Raw genomic sequence first — 19,654 nt, forward strand, 5'->3', positions numbered from 1 at the left:
TGATCTTAATTTCTCCATGCATTCTGTATCCTCCCAACTCCAACCCAGGCAGCGCTATCACTTTCATAAAGCCTTAAGTTTACTGTGAGGCACAAAAGAAAATTGGGTGAGAGAAGGAATTCTTTTTTTTTTACTCCCATTTTTGGGTCTTTTGGGGCATTTTGTCATTCTTCTGTGTGCCACACAGGGCCTGTGTTCAAAGTCTGCCTCACACAGCAGCCAGCACAGTGCTGATATTTAGTAAATGATCACTAATGATAGAATCAGCAGCGTGGAGGCAAATATGTTTTGTGGGGCATGGGAAATTAGCAGAGCAATCAGCCTCCAGCCGGGGTGAGGGAGGAGAGGGAAGTAGACTGCAATAATCGCTCTGAGACCAGTCTGGACAAGCTGGCCAAGTCAACTGAGGTCAGCTAAGCCGCTGAGGAGCCATCATAAGGGAAGAGAAAATTTGGGACATTTGATGATCACAGAAATAAGGAATTCATTGAGGTAGCTCAGCGTCATATGTAGCTAAAACATTTGCAATAGGACTATGAACAGATGGGGGACGGTGGTGAAAGTGATTCTTTTGACTGAATCAATAGGACCAGTTGATCTTCCTCATCAATCTTGGTAAGAAAACCGTGAGGATATTTAGTGTCAGAAGTGCGTTATTGGAGTTTTCATTAAAAGCTCAGTGTGGAAATGTGTACCCAGCTGCTGCCACATGCAGCCTGTGCAGCACATGCCCCATCGCCCTGTAAGAAGCATGACTGAGAAGAGCTCTCTGAATCAGGATGTACACAGAATATATGAGTACGTTCAGCTAAAATGAAACATACAGCCAGACAAAATAAAACCACAGCCATCTAAGATAAAACAAAGCCCATATATGCTGACCCTGAGGGGTAAGCCAGAACCAGACATAATGATCAATACTGTAGGAGTTATGATCAGAGAGAAATAATTACTGCACATCTCAAGGAAAGAACCACGATGAATTCCCTGGCATTGCCTTGTTCTTTGAGCAATACTTTGCAAATGCCTGCACATGTTGAAGGAAGGCTGAGTTATGATGGGCTGTGGGCTGCAGCCTCCAGTCTGTCTGCAGAAGTCCTTGCATGACTCTGCTTGGAGAGCCTCATCACTGACAGTGCTATTTGACTCATGGTTTCCCTGAAAGGTGGGTAAAAATCGTCCCTTTTTACCTCTGGATAAGGAGGATTCATGGCAAAGCAAGTGGTTTGCACCAAGGCCACCAGCAAGGAGGGCAAGGAATAAGCGCAGCTTGCAGCCCCCTGCCTGTGACCAGCTGCCCTCCTTCCTTCCTTCCACAGGTCATCCTGCCTCTCCATTCCTTTAGGTCTGTGTTCAGCCCTCTCCACTGTGCTGGGGGAGCCCCTGGCACTAAATTGGTGCCAGAAGACTGATGATGGAGGACAACCCACAACCCTCAGCTATTTCTCTTCTCAAGGCTGCATCTTGAAGATGATGTAGTACCTGGGAAGAGCCTGACTAATTCATTGACTTGAGGGTACAACCACTTATCAATGAATCTCCAACTAACTACAGCAAACTTATTTACAAGCCTGGGGAACAAATGTGTTGTGCAGCGATTTGCTATACAGTCTGACCAGGAGCAGCTCCTCAGGATTGATCTTCACTGTGTTGTGTTTTCCTCCCCTTCCATTTAGACAGCAAGAGTTCCCTGCAGGAAAAACAAACTCTTACTGTCAATGAGTGCGTGTTTCCCTCTCGGGCAGTGAAAAGAACTAGGTGTGCATCTCCTTTCATCTGTGAAGAGAGTTGTGAACTTAATTCAACCTGATCCCCATTCATCGTGTTCAACATTTAGCCCCCAAATGTCAGTGAGATTCTGGAAATAAAATAACTTGGGAGACAGCAAAAACAGGGCCCTTAGTGATATCTGTATAGTAGAATATTTCTTCCCATCCATATGCAAATCTAACCTTTTTGATATTTCAACCCTATAAACCCTAAGACAGGATTTCAATAGAAAATGTTTACTAAAGGCTTTCTCCTTTATAATCTATTGATTTTAATATCCTTACTATTCCTGTTGAATGTCAGTTTTACCCTGAAGACTCCCATTGCAAACTTGAACACATTTAATTATTTATACCATTTGAAATATCAGTGCAAAGAAATCCCTAAAAGTTTTTGGTTCCGTAATGGTGTGATCTAAAGTTTGATTTTCCTTTGTGAATAACACAAGTAATTTGATATAGTAATCAAGGACAGATGAATACTTCAGACAACACAGTGCAGTTTTAATAGTAATGACGTCTATTTTTCATTTTTCCGGACTCCTTGTATATGTTAAAATACAGCTCATTAAGTACTGCAGGATCTCTCCGTGAACAATTTAGCATTATGTTTTCTTTCTTCTGCCAGCTGCCTGAGCAAGAAACTTGCTTCCATCAGATATAGTGGGCATTTAGTCAGTGTTCAAGGTTAGAGTGCAACCAAGGGCAGATTTGCTGGATGGGGGTCCAGCAGTCTTCTTTGCCTTACTTGTATCACTCACTGTATTCACAAGACTGACATTTGTCTCTGCTTCAGCACGTGTGAATCCCCACTGTAACATGTCTCTGACACAATTACTTTTTATACAGAAGTATATATGTGAGGACCCATGAAAAGATTTTGATAGCAGGCAAATCAAAGCAGAGGATTTTAAAAGAACTCAGCACCTTGAAGGTCAGTTCTTTCCCAGAGTTGTGTTTTTTACTCCCAACATCCACCCAAAGCCAGAGTGACTGAGTTCACCCTGCCTGGCCAGGGTATGGGCATGCTTGAGCTCCCATCCCTGCCACTTGAGCCTTGTCTGGAGCATCTAAGAGTCAGGAATACTTCCACTGGCTTCAGTGGTGGCTTGTACCAGACTCCAGCGTTCCAAAGGGATTAAACCCCTAAGCATAAGTCCCTCCTAGGTTCAGTACTCAAGCAGCATTTGAGCATTTATTCTCCCATGTATATTGGAAAAAATTTTCAGAGTTCTGACTGTCCATATCTTTTTTTTTTCACCCCTGTCTCCCTGCCCCAAGCTGCAATTTCTCTGCCATTACAAGATCAGAGCAATTGCATGCACGTCTGTTAATGGCACTAAATTTCTCTTTCACAAGCTAAGTTTCTATTCTTATTTTTACCTCATCTTCGGAAACTTTCCCTTTTTCTTCTACCAGCCTGATAGCTGTTCAGAAGCTGCCAAGATGTATTTGGCTCCTGTATTTACTCCAGATGGAGACTTTTATTTTCACTCATATCTGTCAGTAGGAGCTGTGGTATCACCAAACACAACTTTTCTCTGAGATTGTTTTGATAGAAGAAAAGAACCGTTCCTTTTACATATGGTTTATAAGTTACTTCTGATGGCAGATAATATGGTCTAGCCTGGATCCTAAAAGTTCAACAAGACTCACAATAGCCATAAATAGTTGGATTTTTCTGGTTTATATCCCCTCAGGAATAACCATCTGGATATGTATCTTTTAGTAGTCTAGGAATATTGTTTAAAAGTAAATCTTGATAATATCTGGAATGAAATCTGTGGTTCTAAACTGAGCAGGGGTAAATGTAGCAACTCTTATCTCCACCATATCTGTCCTGTGTGCATTAGATATGTTTGCAACCAGTTCAGGTGTCATAGAAGCATTGAGAACCAGTCTAAAGGTTCCAAATATGAACCATATTTGGCAGAAATGCTGTCACTGATTTCATTTTACAGAACTAGGTCAAGCCAAAGAGCTGCTCTGGTGTGTGCTAGAGGGAAGGCAGGGTGCTGCATGGATGGGTAGAGGTGAGGAACCCAATGCCATACCCAGCTCTGCCACGGGGCCAACTTACAGGGCCAGAGTATTCAAGGCTCTGAAATTAATGCTGCACTACAAGGATCAATCTTCAGGGTATCAAATCTCTTACGGGGCTGAGTCATGCACCTCTTCCTTATTTTTCTCTGAAAAAAATAAACTACTCCTTTTCCTCCTTTCCATTTTACTTTGGAATATCCATTTGGAAATTCAGGGCAATGTGATATCCTGGAAATGACCTCTCAGATTTGACACTCTTCCTGGTTGTTTTTCCAGCATCCTACATGTATTCATCTGTGTTGCTCTTTTGCTTCCATTTGTTTCACTGGCATCCTTTTAGGCAATGGATTCAAGACAAAAAAATGTTCGCCTGACTTATTCTAGCTAAGAGGCTTCATATTTAATGGATTTGCTGTTCTTTAATATCCCAGGTCGCTCCTTGAGATCAGCAAATGCTGAATTTCTTATCGTCCTTAAATGTTATCTGAAGTCATGTCGTTATTTTGCCTTTAGTGAATCTCTTTGCTCTCTGGCTTTGGAACCTACTGCCAAATGAAGTAAAGAAAGCTCTGACTATAGGGAATTTCTAAATCCAAAGTTAAAAGTTATTTGTTCAGTTTAGCATTTTTAAAATTATTCTTTTAGGAATTGTATGTGCCTCTGAGCTAATTAACTCTTAATGAGCGCAAAATGCCCTGGGATGCAGATTTGGAGGGTACACTAGAAATGCAGGCATGGATTGGACTGCAGTACTGCAGCAGATGAAATTTATGATTTGATTCTTTTTTAAATTATGATGCAGATATTTTTATTGAGATACTTCTCCCCCCCCCCCCCGTCTTTCTAGTCTAAATAAAGCTGATCAGATTTTCAGTCCACCATATGGGGCCCTGTTATATCAGTTCTGCAAATACACTTTAGTTTTCTGTTATGGATGAAGTCACTCTTCAGCAGGGAAAACGAGTTGAGAAACAAACTTTCATATTATGAAAGACAGGCAGTGTTCCAGCACTGAGCACTTAACCAGAGCATCAGGAAATCAGAACACCTGGCTGTGCCCGGCTCCGTGCTATTCCCCTGGACCGGTCCCTCACCCTTTTAGTGCCTTCACTCATTCATCTGTAAAGCGACTATAATTGCGTTTATATCACAAGGGTGCCTTGATGCTTGACAAATGAGAATTGACCCAAAATTCATCCTTCAGAAGCACTGTATGAGCAGTACCTCTCTCACATGGTGATTGGGGACAATTAGATTAGAAGAGGTTTAAATGCAATGAAAGTGAAATTCCATTTAGGAACTGTCAAACTGTTCTTGATAATTTTTCTTAGTTTTCATCTAATTCTAGTGTGGAATTTTGCATGCATCTCTCAGAAAGGCTTTATATGACTCTTTTCTTCTTCTGCAACAAGACAGCATATTTTATTCTGTGTCGTATTAAACTGTGTTTTGGGCAAATGATTTGTTCCCAGAACAGTACCTTAGGCTTAGCGAAACAAAGAAAAATTATTGTGTTGAAGAAATCCTATCCTCTATGTATTTGAGCAAATTGCAGTCACTTACAAGGATTGTACACAGGAAAATATTCTGGGTTTTATGAAAAGGGGTTTGCTTAATTGTTGTTATGTTTTATTTAATTAGTTTTTTTATACTTGCCATAATAATGTTTTAAAATTAAGCTGAATTTCCACAACAAACTGTAGAAACATATGGTGTACAGCCTGCAGAGGCACTTAATGGCAGTAACATTACTGATATTTGTGAGTTAGAACCTGCTTTCCTCTGAAAAATAGCTGTGTGTTCTCCCAATTTAAAATACTGTTTTTCACCAACATGTTTTCATCACCATTAACAGTTTGGAGAGGAAAAGCATGAATATGATCTTCTTAAATATATTTCCTTCTTTCCACGTGGCTATGGATATTCCAGGATGAGGGAAGTTCTTTATCAGACTCAGCCTCTCCTCCATGGGTGCCATGAACACATTTAATGAAACCAGGTGAATTAAAGGGGGCCTGTTTTACCAGGATCTCCCCCAGGTAGCATATCCCAACACCAGAAGTAAAAATGGACTTGTTGTTTGGTACTTTTCCTAACAAAGGCACAATGACTTGGGGCTAACCAGATTTCAGAATGCCAGTAGGTCTCTGTCAGCACCCCAGAGTAAGCTCCAGCTCCGAGGAGCTGCTTCCAGAAGGATTTGTAGTTACAGCTTGGTTCCCTACAAGAAATCATATGGCTGAAAAAAAAAAATCCTTTGAATATTACTTTTTTATGTTCAGACTTGCAAAGCACTTTAGGAATAAGTCATGCTCACAAGGAGTGTTCCACTGACTTATCTCTAATGTATGCTTGGGAGGCTCAGTGCAAAACAAAGTGCAGAGATTAAGTAAATGAAAAGATACCAAACATTGCAGCAGGGAATCATTCCAAGTCGTGGTGTTCTCAGGAGCACCAGAGCTGGTTTAGGTTTATGCCCATCCATGCACAGTCTGAAGAATTCACTTTTTAGACCTTTTTAGCTGTTTTAGCAACCAGCTTCCCAAGGCTCTCCCTGGTGATTGGACTCACTCATACCTGAGGGCTCAGACCACATATTCTCCAGTGCCCAGTCCATGGGAAAATTTGACCTTCCAAAAACGTTGCCATGCTCAGGAGGAGACATGGCAGACCAGTCCCTCCCAGACTACTGCACACCCATGAACTGCAAGCAACATCTTTGGTAGGATATGGAAGTAGAGATTCCCTATCGTCCCAGTGGCTGTCAAGGTAGATGCAGGACAGATCATGGTGCTCCTCTGACAGATTCCTGAGCTGATTGCTTTGCCTTAGTAGCTGTGAGTCGTTAAAAGCTCACTTTTAATGCAGAAATAGGTGGCTTTTACCAGTAAATCAGGCCTCAACTCAGCTCTCAGTCTTCAGTGGGCTAGTGGAAATTTTCAGTGGGCTCAGAGAAGTAGTTTTGTATGACACGTGCACCTCTTTAGCTTACTATAATAAAGTGCTAAGTTCCTGTGAACTGGTCCTGGACCAATGTCTTAAGAGACAGGAAAAAAGTTCAGCCTTGAAATCTTCTCCCTTTACCCCCAGTCCTAGTCAATATGGGTCTCTTAGCTTTCATGCAGTTAGTTTTGCCATTTCTGAGGGTGATGTAGGAAGTCGAAGGAGGGATAGTCATTTTATCTTTTCTCAGATAGATGGTGTTTAATTCTAAAGTGGACCTCTCAGCAGCTGACATCAGGTGACTAATCTGCAGAAATGCCCAGGTTCCTAAATCAAAGAAGTGAAAAAATTCTTTCTGACTGTCTCTTTCAGGATTTTGCTGACTCCGTATACCAAATGGTTGCACAGAAGTTCCAGGAACTGACAGACAATTTCACTTCCATGCATGCACGCCACAAAACTCTTGCAGGCATTGTGATGACCAAAGGTAAGATATCTTCTCATTCATTTTCCTCTGGCATTTTTCATGACTAAGTAATACATTATTTACCTGGTTCACAATACTGAAGGATGACTTTACTCCCACACAGAAAAATAAATAGTAATGCAGTGAAAATAAGCATTAAATATTTACACCTCAAGTAAGTTCACACAAAAAATATTGGCAACAGAGTTGAAGATTTATTCATAAATATGTCACTATGTTTCTTTGTTTAAAGGACAAAATGCAGACCTCTCTCATTTTTCATTTCCTTACAGATGGGGGAGAGAGTTAGTTATCAATAAAAGTAGTATAATTTATTAAATACTTTCTTAGGTCTGGAAGCACCAAGTTCTTGTTGTACAAGGCTACCATAAACTTTGTTTTAGACTGGCAAGAGAAGCAAATGTCTTTTCCAGTCAAAAGAACCAAACCCAGAGCACATGCAATTTTAGTTCTGCTCTTCTCTAGCCTCAGGAAATATTTATATTTACCAGCAGGGCCAAAATTTGGTATTCACTCCTGTTAAGACAACTGATTGACACATACTATGTGGAAATCTTTAGTGCTTTGACGAAACTGTTGCATAGATGGTCTTTCTTTCTTTGCAAGCACCCCTCAGTTGGGGCACCTTAGTATTTATGAGGATGTCAGCAGTGGAGATGCTTCCATAAACTTCATTTTCACTCTGACACATGGAGCAGTGGGTCCAGTACAGAAATGAGAGGATAAGCTCAGAGGAGAAAGGCATATATAATTCATCCAGGCATGTCTTACTCCTTCCTTTCAACAATTGCATTAGCTAGATTCGATAGGGACAGTTGTGAATATTGCGAGACAGCAGGATGGAGACAGGATTTTCTGATGGAACTTTTCCAACCACAGAGCCTAAATGCAGATAAGATTTCTGTGCTGAGCATCTCCTTTCTGATGCGAGAAGAACAAGTGATCATATTCAGTACGAAGGAAAATAAAAAGGAAGTGTGATTGACTTTGGGATGTGAAAAATGAACACTAGACCCAGCACACCAGCTGCCTTGTCATTGTCAGATTTCTTGACTGTGGATTTAAACAAAGTGCTGTAGTTTATTTGGAGGAGCTCTTTCCAAGCAGACGCACAAGGAAGAATATTTAAATATACTTTTTATAAGAAACTAAGCTACAGGAGCCAAGAACTGCTGCTTTAACCACATTTAGGGGGAGAGGACGAAGGAATTACACTTACTCAGTGTAAGAATTGTAAGAAATGTCTGTAGGAATTTCATCCCATTCTCCTTTGCCAAGGAACTACTCCTGCATTCTTTAGCCCAGGTCTAGACCAGCTCTATAAAACATGATTGAACCACTGCAGTCTTACTTCTACATGTCCAAAGAAGCAGATTGAAGCTCCCCGCCATATGAGAACAGCCACTGGAAGGAGTCATAATTCCCAAAGTCATGGCTGCTGAGTGCATGCAGTGCTAGGGGTAGGAAAGGGTACTTCAAGACTTTCTTAGCCTTTCTGGGCAGTTGGGGCTGTCTACGTCTCTCCTTTAGGGAAGGGTTGAGTGTCCTTATGCTGTTTGTTTCTTTTAATGGCTCCTGTGCCCTTAGTGGGATTTTGCAAATTTGTGTTTTGTATTTCATCTTAGTCAGCATTAAGATAAAGTATAATTTTACTTATGTTCACAAACTATTTCCCTCAAGGCTTCTTTTTCAATTCTGAATTCCCTCTCATGAATTTGTTCAATCTGTCAGCCATCCAATTTGTCAATATCTCACTGGTTTTTTGGAACCCAGAAAAGAAACTTGCAGATATAAGGTGATTCACAGAAGATGCAAAGCTAGACACAGCCTTATCTTAATACATTCTCCAGGAAGATTTGAGTTCTTTCCAGCACTAGAATCTCAGCCAAACAAGGCAAGATGAATCATCTGCCATTTCTGTCATTATTTTCTGCATTAAAGTTGTAGATTTGTAGTCTCTCCTTCATCACCATTCCCAGAAGTAGCAAGGACCTCAACACATGCTTTTCAAAGATGGCACAGGAGAGTTTTCCACATCAAGCACTCAAATGGGTACCAATTCCCTGTGTCTTTAACAAAAAATTTGGCAGGAGGCATCTTAAATCTCTGCAAACAATTTACTAATGATGTCAACAAAAACAAATCTGGAAATATCTTGTTGCATTCAGTACCATAAGTGAAAAAAACTGATTTGTTTTTACCTTCATTTCAATTTAATGTCATCCTGACTAGAAGCAGATTTATCTGTGCTTGTACAGTTTTCAGGCAAAGCTGGTAAAAAGCACAATATGATTCTGTGATAACTGCTGTTAAGATAATGCAAGATCTCTACAGACAAAAAAGAAGTGTGCTAGATTGGTTTTCTTTCTCTGAACTCTGACATTTTTTTCTGTCATTTCAATTTCCCGGTGAAACCATAGAGAGCTGCATTTGGGCACTGTAACTGACTTATGCTGGAGCACCCGGGGCAAATTCCAATGTATAAGAAAGAAAAAAATGTGGAAAATTATTTTATTGATGGACTGAGAATGTTCTGCAGTAATACATTTCTAGTCAGTGAAACAGGCAATCCAAAGCATTTAGAAATGCTTTGCTCTGAATTGTGATGACAGTTAAAATCTCCATGCATTTTTGTGAAAGTAAGTTTTCAAAACATTTGATTAGCAGACAGCAAGATAATCTTGAAAATATTGGCCTAGGCAGGAACAATTTACCACACTAGATACCAGCTGATGTGGTCTTATCTGATGTAATATAATATTGAATATTATAATAACTAAAAAACTCGCATAACTGATCTTGAGCTAAGTGTTTCAAAAGATGGAAGAGTTTAAGTCAATTATTTAATAGTTATAATGTATAATGTTATAATGTGTTTGAAATCTGCCAGTCCTCTAACATATTCTAATTTTGTTGAAACACACTCAGAGAAGATTGTTCTATCAAAAATTGTTTGATTTACTCTAAGAAAAATTGTTTAACAAGTAAGACAGTGCATTCAAATCTTCCACATACAGCAAGCTATAATCCAGAGAGTATATTCAAGTCCAACAATAAGTATACTTGTTATTGTAGCATAATATTTATATGAGGACCTAATTTTACTGCACATTGACTACCCACAGTAGACCTGTTGATTTCTCTGAAGATATGATGAATTCACACATGGTAAATTAAGAACATCAGTTCACCTTTGGAAAAGACATTCTGGATAACACCATGTCAAACACAAACCATCAGCTCACAACAGGCATGTGATGCAAGGATTTAACTTCCCTCATCATGTTTTGCATTTGTGGCTAAAACACTGTTGATAACACCAACATTTTGGCTGGACTGTGCTTGCAAAGTGTCAAGACTTTATCTCTCTCTCCTATTCCCATCTCCAACATGTAAGCTGGAGGTGAGCAAGAGGCTGAGAGAGAACAGAGCCAGGAGAGGTGTCCTCAGCTGATGGAAGGAGTATTTCTTGCCACAGGACACTGTGCTCAGCAGTAAAATCTTGGGGAGAGTGGAAGGGGGAGATAATTGGGTTTATGGCGTTTGTCTTGCCAAGCAACCATGAACTATCATTATATCAATCCATTAGTCTTGCCTTCCTTCTGTTTCTTCCCAGTCCCACAGGAGAGTGGAATGAGCAAGAGGCTGTGTGGGTGTTTGGCTCTTGGCCAGGATCAACCAATATTTCATTTCAACAGCAGCTGTTTCTTGATGTTTCTTGTTGTCAGGGAAAGATAACCCACCAGCTCCCCATCCTTCTGTCTCTCAGGTGCAGTTTGGACATCTTATTTTGACTCACTGGTCTGCTGTATCTTTCTATTGAAAAGTTTTCAGGGAGAAGTAGTTTTTAATATTGTTGTTGTTATTGTTATGTCAGTTGATACATTGGAAAAAATGAAGGGCAAGTAAGCTATTATTTTCTAACAGAAGGCAATAAATGCAAAACCACAGCACTCTCATGTACCTCCAGGCCCGATGCCCAGAGTCACAGGTTCTGGGGTGACAGGAGGAGCCCCTGTGGACTCACCACAGGTCACCAGGCAGGGCAGCCACCTTTACCAGCACACAGGGCATTGAGGGGAGAGTGTGGCAGTGCTGGCTGTCCCCTGGAGCTGGGGGATAGGAAATCCCAGGGCAGGGAAGAGCAGGGTGGGAGGTGTGAGCCGTGCACTGAGTGCTGTGATCTAGAGGCTGGTGGTATTCACACTGTTTATTTGCACCACAGAGAGTTTGGCCTTTGCTCTGCCTGAAATCACCAGGCACAGTAAAGAATTCCCATCACCCAGTAAAGAGATGATCTATTATTGCTGAGGTCCTCTTTGCAAAAAAAACCTCCCATAATCATTAGGGACAAAATGAAACTTTTATTTAAACACAATTTTCCCATTTGTGTTTGACAAATCTTAGCGGTTTAAATACTGATAGGAACTTTTTGTCATGCTTTCTGTTACAAATGAAGCATTAAGAAAGTTCAGTCCTTTTCACAGCTGTGTAACATTCATAGAAAAAGGTTATGAGTTGATTTCTTGCTTCAATTTTCTCTCTTCTATATTATTTTTTTTTAAGGCTGACAATCATTTTGATGTTAAAAGCAAATTAGGAGGTCTTCTCAGTTATCTTGTATGAAATAAAGATGAACTGGACAAAAGAGCCCTAAATAGCAATTTCATGCTGTGATAAAAGATGGGAAATTATCATTTGTATCTCATGGAATGGATCTTAATCATTGCTAAGTGGAATAACAGAAAAAGGTAAAGTCGGCAATATGTCTCTGTGGATCTTTACAGTCACATTAAGATTCACAAAGCCTGACGTTTAAGTACAATCAGAAGTACCAATGTCCAATTGGTTTCTAAACCTTAGTATAAATAGGGAAGTTGCAAGGCAGTAGAACATAGTAGAACATTCAGGCCATATGTAGAGTATCAATCTGCTCCATCCCATGCTGCACTCAAGTAGCCAAACCAGTAGAGAAAATGTGAATGATTTACAGATTAGTGTCCAGAGCAGATTCCTTCAAGAGGCACAGGAATAATTTAGGCTCTCAGATCCCATTTGCATAGCTATACGGATTCTAAAAGCCTGGTCCCAGTGAGATTCCGTGTTTCAATGAGAATTGAAACTTCTGAAATCAAAATTGGATGCCCAAACTGCTGACATCCTTTTGATGTCATAAGGTTCTTCACCTACTGCTGCCTGATGCTCTTCAGGACATGTCGCAAAGTCATTTGACATTCTTGTAAACATTATTGACTTCCTAGGTATGCCAAGGTTGACAAAGCACCGGTAGATGACAGTTTTTCTCAAAATATTTTAGAATAGGTAAATAGATACGTGGTTAGGAACCATCTACGTCACTCTTTCTCAGAACTCTGTTTTCATCTGCTTATAAGCCCTAAACTAATAATCTTCAGATTCTCTCTAAATAATTTTGAATCCCTTAAAACCATCCCTTTTCCACTGCTGCAACTCTATTCCTGGATTTTGTAATGTGCACCTATACTGGGCATAATCTCATATTCCTGCAGCTCAAGAGACCTAGGTTTCCAAATTCCAGCTCAAAGGACATTTGAGGTTTTGCAGTTAGAACTGTGATTCCACCAGAGCCATCACTTCTCTTAAAATGTGGGTTTAGACACTGTGAGTACTCCCCCTACAAGAGCAACAGTGAGTGTTTCTTCATTGTTTCTGTTAAATCAGTGCTAAGGAACAGAAAGTAGTTGAAGGTAGATTATTTAGAAAATATGAGATGGGATACAATCCTGCAGCCTTGCACAGAGTAGGAAAAAAAAAGGTTCAGGGACAACTCTCCAAGCCAGATTATATATTTTGCATAAAAAATGAGGGAGAAATGCATGCACCAGCTGAGACTTAGTACAGAACCAGAGCTTCACTTTTGGAGGTGAGCACCCCAAATGACACATAGACAGCCTCTCACTGCTGTTATTGTCTAACCTAATTCCATCTCCTTAGCTGTTTGGTGGCTCAGAAAGAAGGGGAGAAAACATCCCTTTCATATTAGCAGTTTTAGGCACTTCCACAGGAAAATTACCCAAATGGGAAGGGAATTGAGTCCCTCATTTTTCACCAGCTGAAGAAGTTGTAGGTGAAGTACTGCTGGCTTCTAGGCAGCATCAGCACCCCACCGTGCCCACTGGTTACTCTGGTTCCCATATCTTCTCAGACACTGAACCTTTTTACCTCCCTGAACATTTACTGTATCTGGATTTAGTTTTCCATTCCTGCTGTTCCAAGTATTTTTCTGACTGAAACACCTCTGAAAACCTGGATGCAGACAAGGCCCTGGCTCTGTGTCACATATAATTGCATTGGGCACAAGGATGGGTATAATAATTAGCATAAAACAGGGAAATTAAAAATAGGCACTTCTGTTTCCTAAGTGTGTCAAGCAAGGAGTTGGCAAGGTCAGGCTTTCATTCTGCTCTGTGATAAGGCAAACTGGAAGTTGTCCCAATATCGATACCAAGAGTGCATCTCATCCTAAAAGGAGAAATTTCTTTGGTGAATTAAGGCTTGGCAACCATTGCTTTCACTTTACTGACCTAGTAAAACACAAAGGAAGATGTTTTTAGATGTAAGTACACCAAAGATTTAAAAAAAAAAAAAGAATCCCACATAAAATTAAGTTTCTCCTGCACTTACCTGCCAAAATTCATATTCAGGATTTCATTCTTTCTCACTGCAATTAAGAATCCTACTAGCATCTAAAACTGTCAATTTACTTAACTCTCAGATATCAGTGGCACAGCATTTATTAGAGAAACAAAGATATCTGCAGTCAGGACATGGCAGGAAAGTGCAGTTCAGTCCTGCTTTAAAATGAAGAATTATGTGCAAAGTCTCTTCCTGAGGAGAAAAACAGTATTCAAATTCACATGAAGGGAAAGAATCCTCGAATAACTTTGATTCTGCCACTATCAATTTAGATTTTTTTTAAAAATCTTCAAGGATATGGTATGGGGGTGAAGCATGCAGGGGGCTGGGCTGACTGACCCTCCTCCCTCTCTGGATTTCCAAAGCCCACGTTGAAAGGAAGGGAAGGTAAAGGGCACTGGTGCACACAAGCACAGCACTGTCTCCTTCCACACTCCTCAGAAGCAAAGCTGATGGGATTTCATCCTTTTGGTCCACTGAGGGGAGGAAAGAAATGGACCATAGAAATTAGAACTGGGAGAGACCACTAAGTCGTCCAGTCTGTTTCCCTGCAAGCACAAGATTGTTCCCAAGTGCTCTTTCCAGTCTAGATTTAAATTAATCAATTAGCAATGGGACTTTCAACACTACCTTGGGAGACCATTCTAGCCTAATGGATCTCATTGTTAATAATTTTCACCAGTTATTCAGCCTGACTTTTATTTTCTTTGATGTCATCTCAGGACCTCAGTTCTGCTGCTCTAAATTTAGTTCCCACCTCTCTCCTTGGGGTTTGTACCTTTCAGATACTCAGAAACACGCACACCATGTTCATAGTCTGCATATTCAATTTTTGTACACTTTCCTGCAGGGTCACTCTTCTCTGCAGCCCCCCCAGCAGTCTTGCCTCTGTTTTCTGATTCCCATCCACTTTGGCAGCCTCCTCACCATTCTTTTCTGCACTGGAAATCCACCTTTTGAATGAGGTTTAATGGAAAGACCTGCACAAGAATATCTTGCAAAATGGATTAGCACAAGAATCCTTTCTCAGGCATCCCATTATGTGATCAAACAGTACAAAATGGGCTTGTGTCAGAAAGGGATTTTTCTTTCAGATGAAGTGAATATGGAATTTACTTACAAGTGCATTCCCCCACCCCTCCCCACCCCCTGTGGGTTTGGGCAAAATTTACTATGCCTGGCTGTGAAAGGAGAGCCACGGCCACTCTCAGACAATACCCTGGCTCTTGCTTCCAGTACAGAGGGGTGCAGGGTAGAGAGGACTGTGACTCTGTCCCTGCTCCTTCACTGATGAGATGAAGAGCTCTGCAAAGAATAGCTGTCCATAGGCAGGGCAGTCAGAGGCAGGATTACTCAACACATTAATGAGGGAAGAAAATATGAGGCTCTCAGAGGCCCCTCTACACTCTCTCTTTCCACAGAAATACAATATATTCAGTTACACATAACCCACAGTTTGATGTCTGGAAAAGAAATCCTTGTGCAACTCCAGTATTTCAAAGACTGTGTTCCATTTACACCCCTAAATATCTGTAACCTCACTGCTAGCCACTTCTTTATTATTTCTTAGCCTTTTGCTCAGACTTCTGCTATTCCATTTCCTAAGCCCTTAACATACTTCTTTCTTCGCAGGTTTTAGTCAGCTACTTCACATCAGCTGATCCCATCCACCTCAGGGCTGTTCTTTGGGACATCCCGTGTGATCTAGGGGTTACAGCCAAGGTGCTCACTGAAGTCCCAGGTTCCTGTTTGTCACTGAAATTACCACAGTTGGTACCAGGGGTACAATAAAAAATGGAGAGAAGAAACTGATCTGCAGCAATCTTTATGTCTGGCAGATAAATGCATACTGTGAATAGATTTATGCATACTGTTAATCATCCCTGCTGTACACAGTTCTTCTCTTATGGCTACACATTTTTGTTTATTTTTTAGTCATGAGTGTGGTTTTGTTCTCCGTGCAGAGCTGGGGACAGCAGAGCTCTCTGTGTCAGGAGTGCATCTCCTACATCAAAACTGAAGAGCAAGGTACACCATGCCACACACCATCCTCTCAGTCCTCAGCTCCCTCCTTGCACATACATCGATTTCACTCCTCTTGAAACCTCAGAATAGAGGGGGTTGTAGATGCTTCACCAAGTTGTGGGGGAAATGGACTGATGGACCTGGGTAAATACAACCCTCACTTCTAACCATGGTCCTACCCCCCATGTGAGCACTAACATACAGGGACAATGGTTTCAATTTCCAGAGAAATGAGTCCTTTTCTTGGATTTTTTTTGAGGAAGAAGAGCTCTTTGCCTCTTTGGCAGCAGTATTTTCCGTGGGCCATTGCCCCCTCCTGGGATGGCAGCACACAGGGCTCTGCACGGGCTCAAGGATCTGCCTTGGGACCGTGGGGCGCAGGATTGTGCTCACAGCACGTCCCTTCAGGCAAGCTTTTCCAGCATCACTGCCCTTTCATGTCTTGACTATCTCTTATTACAAAATTAAAGCCATTCTAAGAATGCGATAGCGCTGCCAGGGAAGAAGATAAGAGAAAATAATGCAGGACTTGTCAGTGCTATGTAACATCAAGAAATTTTCCTTCCCTAAACAAACCTGAAATGGAAACCTGAACTTATTCAGCTATGAGTAGAGGGTATTAAAAAAAAAAACCAACCCTCCTCTGTGATCAGAGCTCAATTAAGCTGCCTTGAAAATTATTCCAAATATACTTTTTTGCAGATAACAATAGACAATCCTTTTGACTGATTTGTTAAAAAAGGTAAAGAAAGAGAATAAAATTATTGCTTATCAGAGAGAGAAGCAGCACCATTTAAAATAACATGAAATTGTATCCCATGAATTATTCACAAGGGCTGGTTACACTTATCATTATTTCTGGCTTTCCTTTTTACCGCATTGCATTTTGTGTAAGTTGTCGCCAATAAAAGAGGTGTGGGTTTTCTTAATTAATCAAACCTGATTTTTCTGATTATTTTTTTCTAATTTAAAATGAATATCTTTCGAGCAGTGAGTTGTCTTCACGGTGTCAAGCTGAAAAAGAAGATAGATTTCACTATCACTAGCAGGGTCTAAAACATGCAGTGCAATAGTCACTTGCATACTGACTGGTCTTGCTCTACGTGTTGTGCCAGCTGCTGAGAAACCAAAGTGTGATCCCAGTTGTATTCTGGCATAAGCAGTTGTAAACTCCATCCTGTTCTATGTGAATTAGGCTCACTGAATTTCGCAGTTCTCTGAAATACAGCCAGTGTGATTCAGTTTTCTGATTGCAGGTATCAGTCAACACCTCTTGTGATTACCTTGTGATTTTGATCTTCCTTGTCCAACATATAAATATGCAGGGTTACAAATCCATTATTGTGGGAGGTCCTAATGATCATAGCCCACTAGAAGAGTAACTCTTTTAAAATCAGTGGAAGCATTGACTAGACTAGCCAAAACTCACTTGTTTTATTGCTAGAGCTGTGTCTCCAAGCAGATGGGTGTAGGCATTTTGTGTTTATGGCCACAACTGACTTAAAAGCCCAGCTCATGCCCATAGTCCATAAGATGTCAGCCAGTTCTCCATATCCAGCTTATCTGCTGAGCAAACCTTCATATTTTTTCTTGCTTACTCTCTCTTCTGTCAGCATCTTTCTGAATCACTTCTATTGCAAGCTCTGTGGCTACAGGCCTGGTGTTTTAGGAGGTCACATAGGGAAGACGGCCCTATTTGGTTTCTGTGTGTAATAGTTCAGGTCAAGGCAATATGATCATCCTTGAATACATTAACATTGATACAATTTTCCTTAATTGTTGTGGGGGGGAAAAAGCTGAAAAAAAATTACCCCAAAAAGTTTAAACATAAGGGGAAAAAATGTAAAGGCCCTAGATTTGTTCTGCTTGCCCTCTTATGATTTGGGGAGTTTTGATCAGTATTTCTCAACTTGGAAGAGAAATCTTACTAAAAGCATCTCTCTACAGTGTAGAAAGCTGTACTTCTGCTGGCTGTCTGTAGGTCTTCAGAGTTCATGAAGAGAAGCTGGCAATACTGAGGTGTAATGCAAACTATCATAAAGCAAATATCTAAACTAGGCCAGATGAACTACCTCCTAGGAAAATTCCTCTCCTTTGACTATAAAGAGAGTCTACAGCAATTAGCTCAGCTATGGACATCTAAACTCTAGTTATCCAGAACAGCTGAAATGAACCTCCCTGCTGATGTCAGAAAACTGGAAATGGCTTATAATAAAACCCAGTTTATTTTCAACAGCTCAGCTATGACATGAAAGTCTGCACTATCACTGGCAGACAAAAAATGAACATCACAGGGCTCGAGGTTCCCCCTGCTTGGCTGTGAGAGGAGTCCCTGCCTCTAGACCCAGGCTTTCAGCAGAGCACCAGAAAGGCTTGTTACCTCACTGGATCATTGGACTGAATCTGTGATCAAAGCCAATGTGCCATTTATGTGTACATTTTTGTTTATAATGCAATTAATTAATTGACAGAATTTGTCAAGATAAAATGTAGTGAATTCCCTCCCTGCTCTTTCAGCTGCTCTCAATAACAGGGTGTTAGCCAGGATGCAGCCACTATGCTGACACAGCTTCCCAATTTCCTTTCCCCTGCTCCATTTCCTTTTCAAATTGAAAACTATTAGAAGTCTTTAGGCAAATAATAGAAACATAGTGCAGGTGCCTGTTATAAATCGTTCACTAGTTACTCTTAACCTAATGTCTCCTCAAACATTACTTTGCAAGAAGGCATTGAGGGCAGGAAATGCCTCATGAACTCTGACAATCAGTGGGGTCAGGAGTTAAGGTCATAATAATGTAGCCCATTTCTCCTTGTTTGTCAAATAACCTGAACGCAGTTTTATCCCTGGATCCCCGAGACTGACTCCTCTCAGCAAGAACATGGGTCTTGTGGAGAGCAGTCTTTGTCCAGGGTCATACCCTGCTGTACAACCCTAAGCAGGGTAGGTGCCATAAGGCTGGTGGTGCCAGTTACTGTTAATGGAGGATTCTGCCACTCACAAAGCCATGGGTTTCCTAGGCATGGCTTGAGGATGTGCACAGTCTGGATCTGCTACATGTCTGAGGTTAAATTAATCAGTGTTTATGAGGGAGCTCGACTTTCGTAAATAGAAATGACTTGAGAAAATTTGAAGTATTCTGCAAGAAAAATAAAACAGGAAGTAAACATTAATAACAAGAGCTAGTAATTACTGGTTTTAATGCAAAATAGAAAAATGTACAGAAGTGCCTATTAATTCTGAATCACTGAAGCAAATATCTAGGCTCCAGAGCTGGAAATGCTGCCTAAAATGCCACTGTGATTAGTCAATGCTAAAATTTGCCTTCATCAGCTAGGCATCACATGTCTTGTTCTCAGAGAAAAATTCCTCCCATGTTCACTGGAAATAATATCAAACATTACACAGGGGATAAACCTCCAACTCTGTGTATGTACCAAACAAGGCATGCAAGAGGACAATCTGTTAGCATGTATGCTCCTGAACACAGCAGGCAACTGCCAGGTTGTTGGAAGTATTTCTCATCATGCTGGGTGCCCTCACAGGCAGCACTGAACAGTGCTACGTTGGTCACAGATCACTTTCTCCATTTGGCTCCCCAGTGAGGTGTAAATATTTCAGAGCTAATGCATAAGTCATGTACACCTGGGTTTCCAAGTGCCACAGCAGTGAGACATAACTCTTGGGTATTTCTGAGCATAGAGAATGGGTTAT

At 40.8% G+C, this 19,654-nt stretch overlaps 1 protein-coding gene across 1 annotated transcript in view; it reads left to right on the plus strand.

Annotated features, from left to right (window-relative positions):
• Positions 1-19,654, plus strand: part of ADARB2 (adenosine deaminase RNA specific B2 (inactive)) — a 307,587-nt gene that overhangs the window by 238,527 nt on the left and 49,406 nt on the right. The window contains exon 4 of the mRNA XM_042043582.1: positions 7,128-7,242. Coding sequence (XP_041899516.1) covers positions 7,128-7,242 — 115 coding nt within the window. The remainder of the gene's footprint in view (positions 1-7,127; positions 7,243-19,654) is intronic.

The sequence above is a fragment of the Corvus kubaryi genome, unplaced genomic scaffold (genome assembly GCF_017639235.1).
Source record: "Corvus kubaryi isolate FWS band 111438036 unplaced genomic scaffold, C.kubaryi_AGA036_p1.0 37398, whole genome shotgun sequence".
Classification (NCBI taxonomy): Eukaryota; Metazoa; Chordata; class Aves; order Passeriformes; family Corvidae; genus Corvus; species Corvus kubaryi.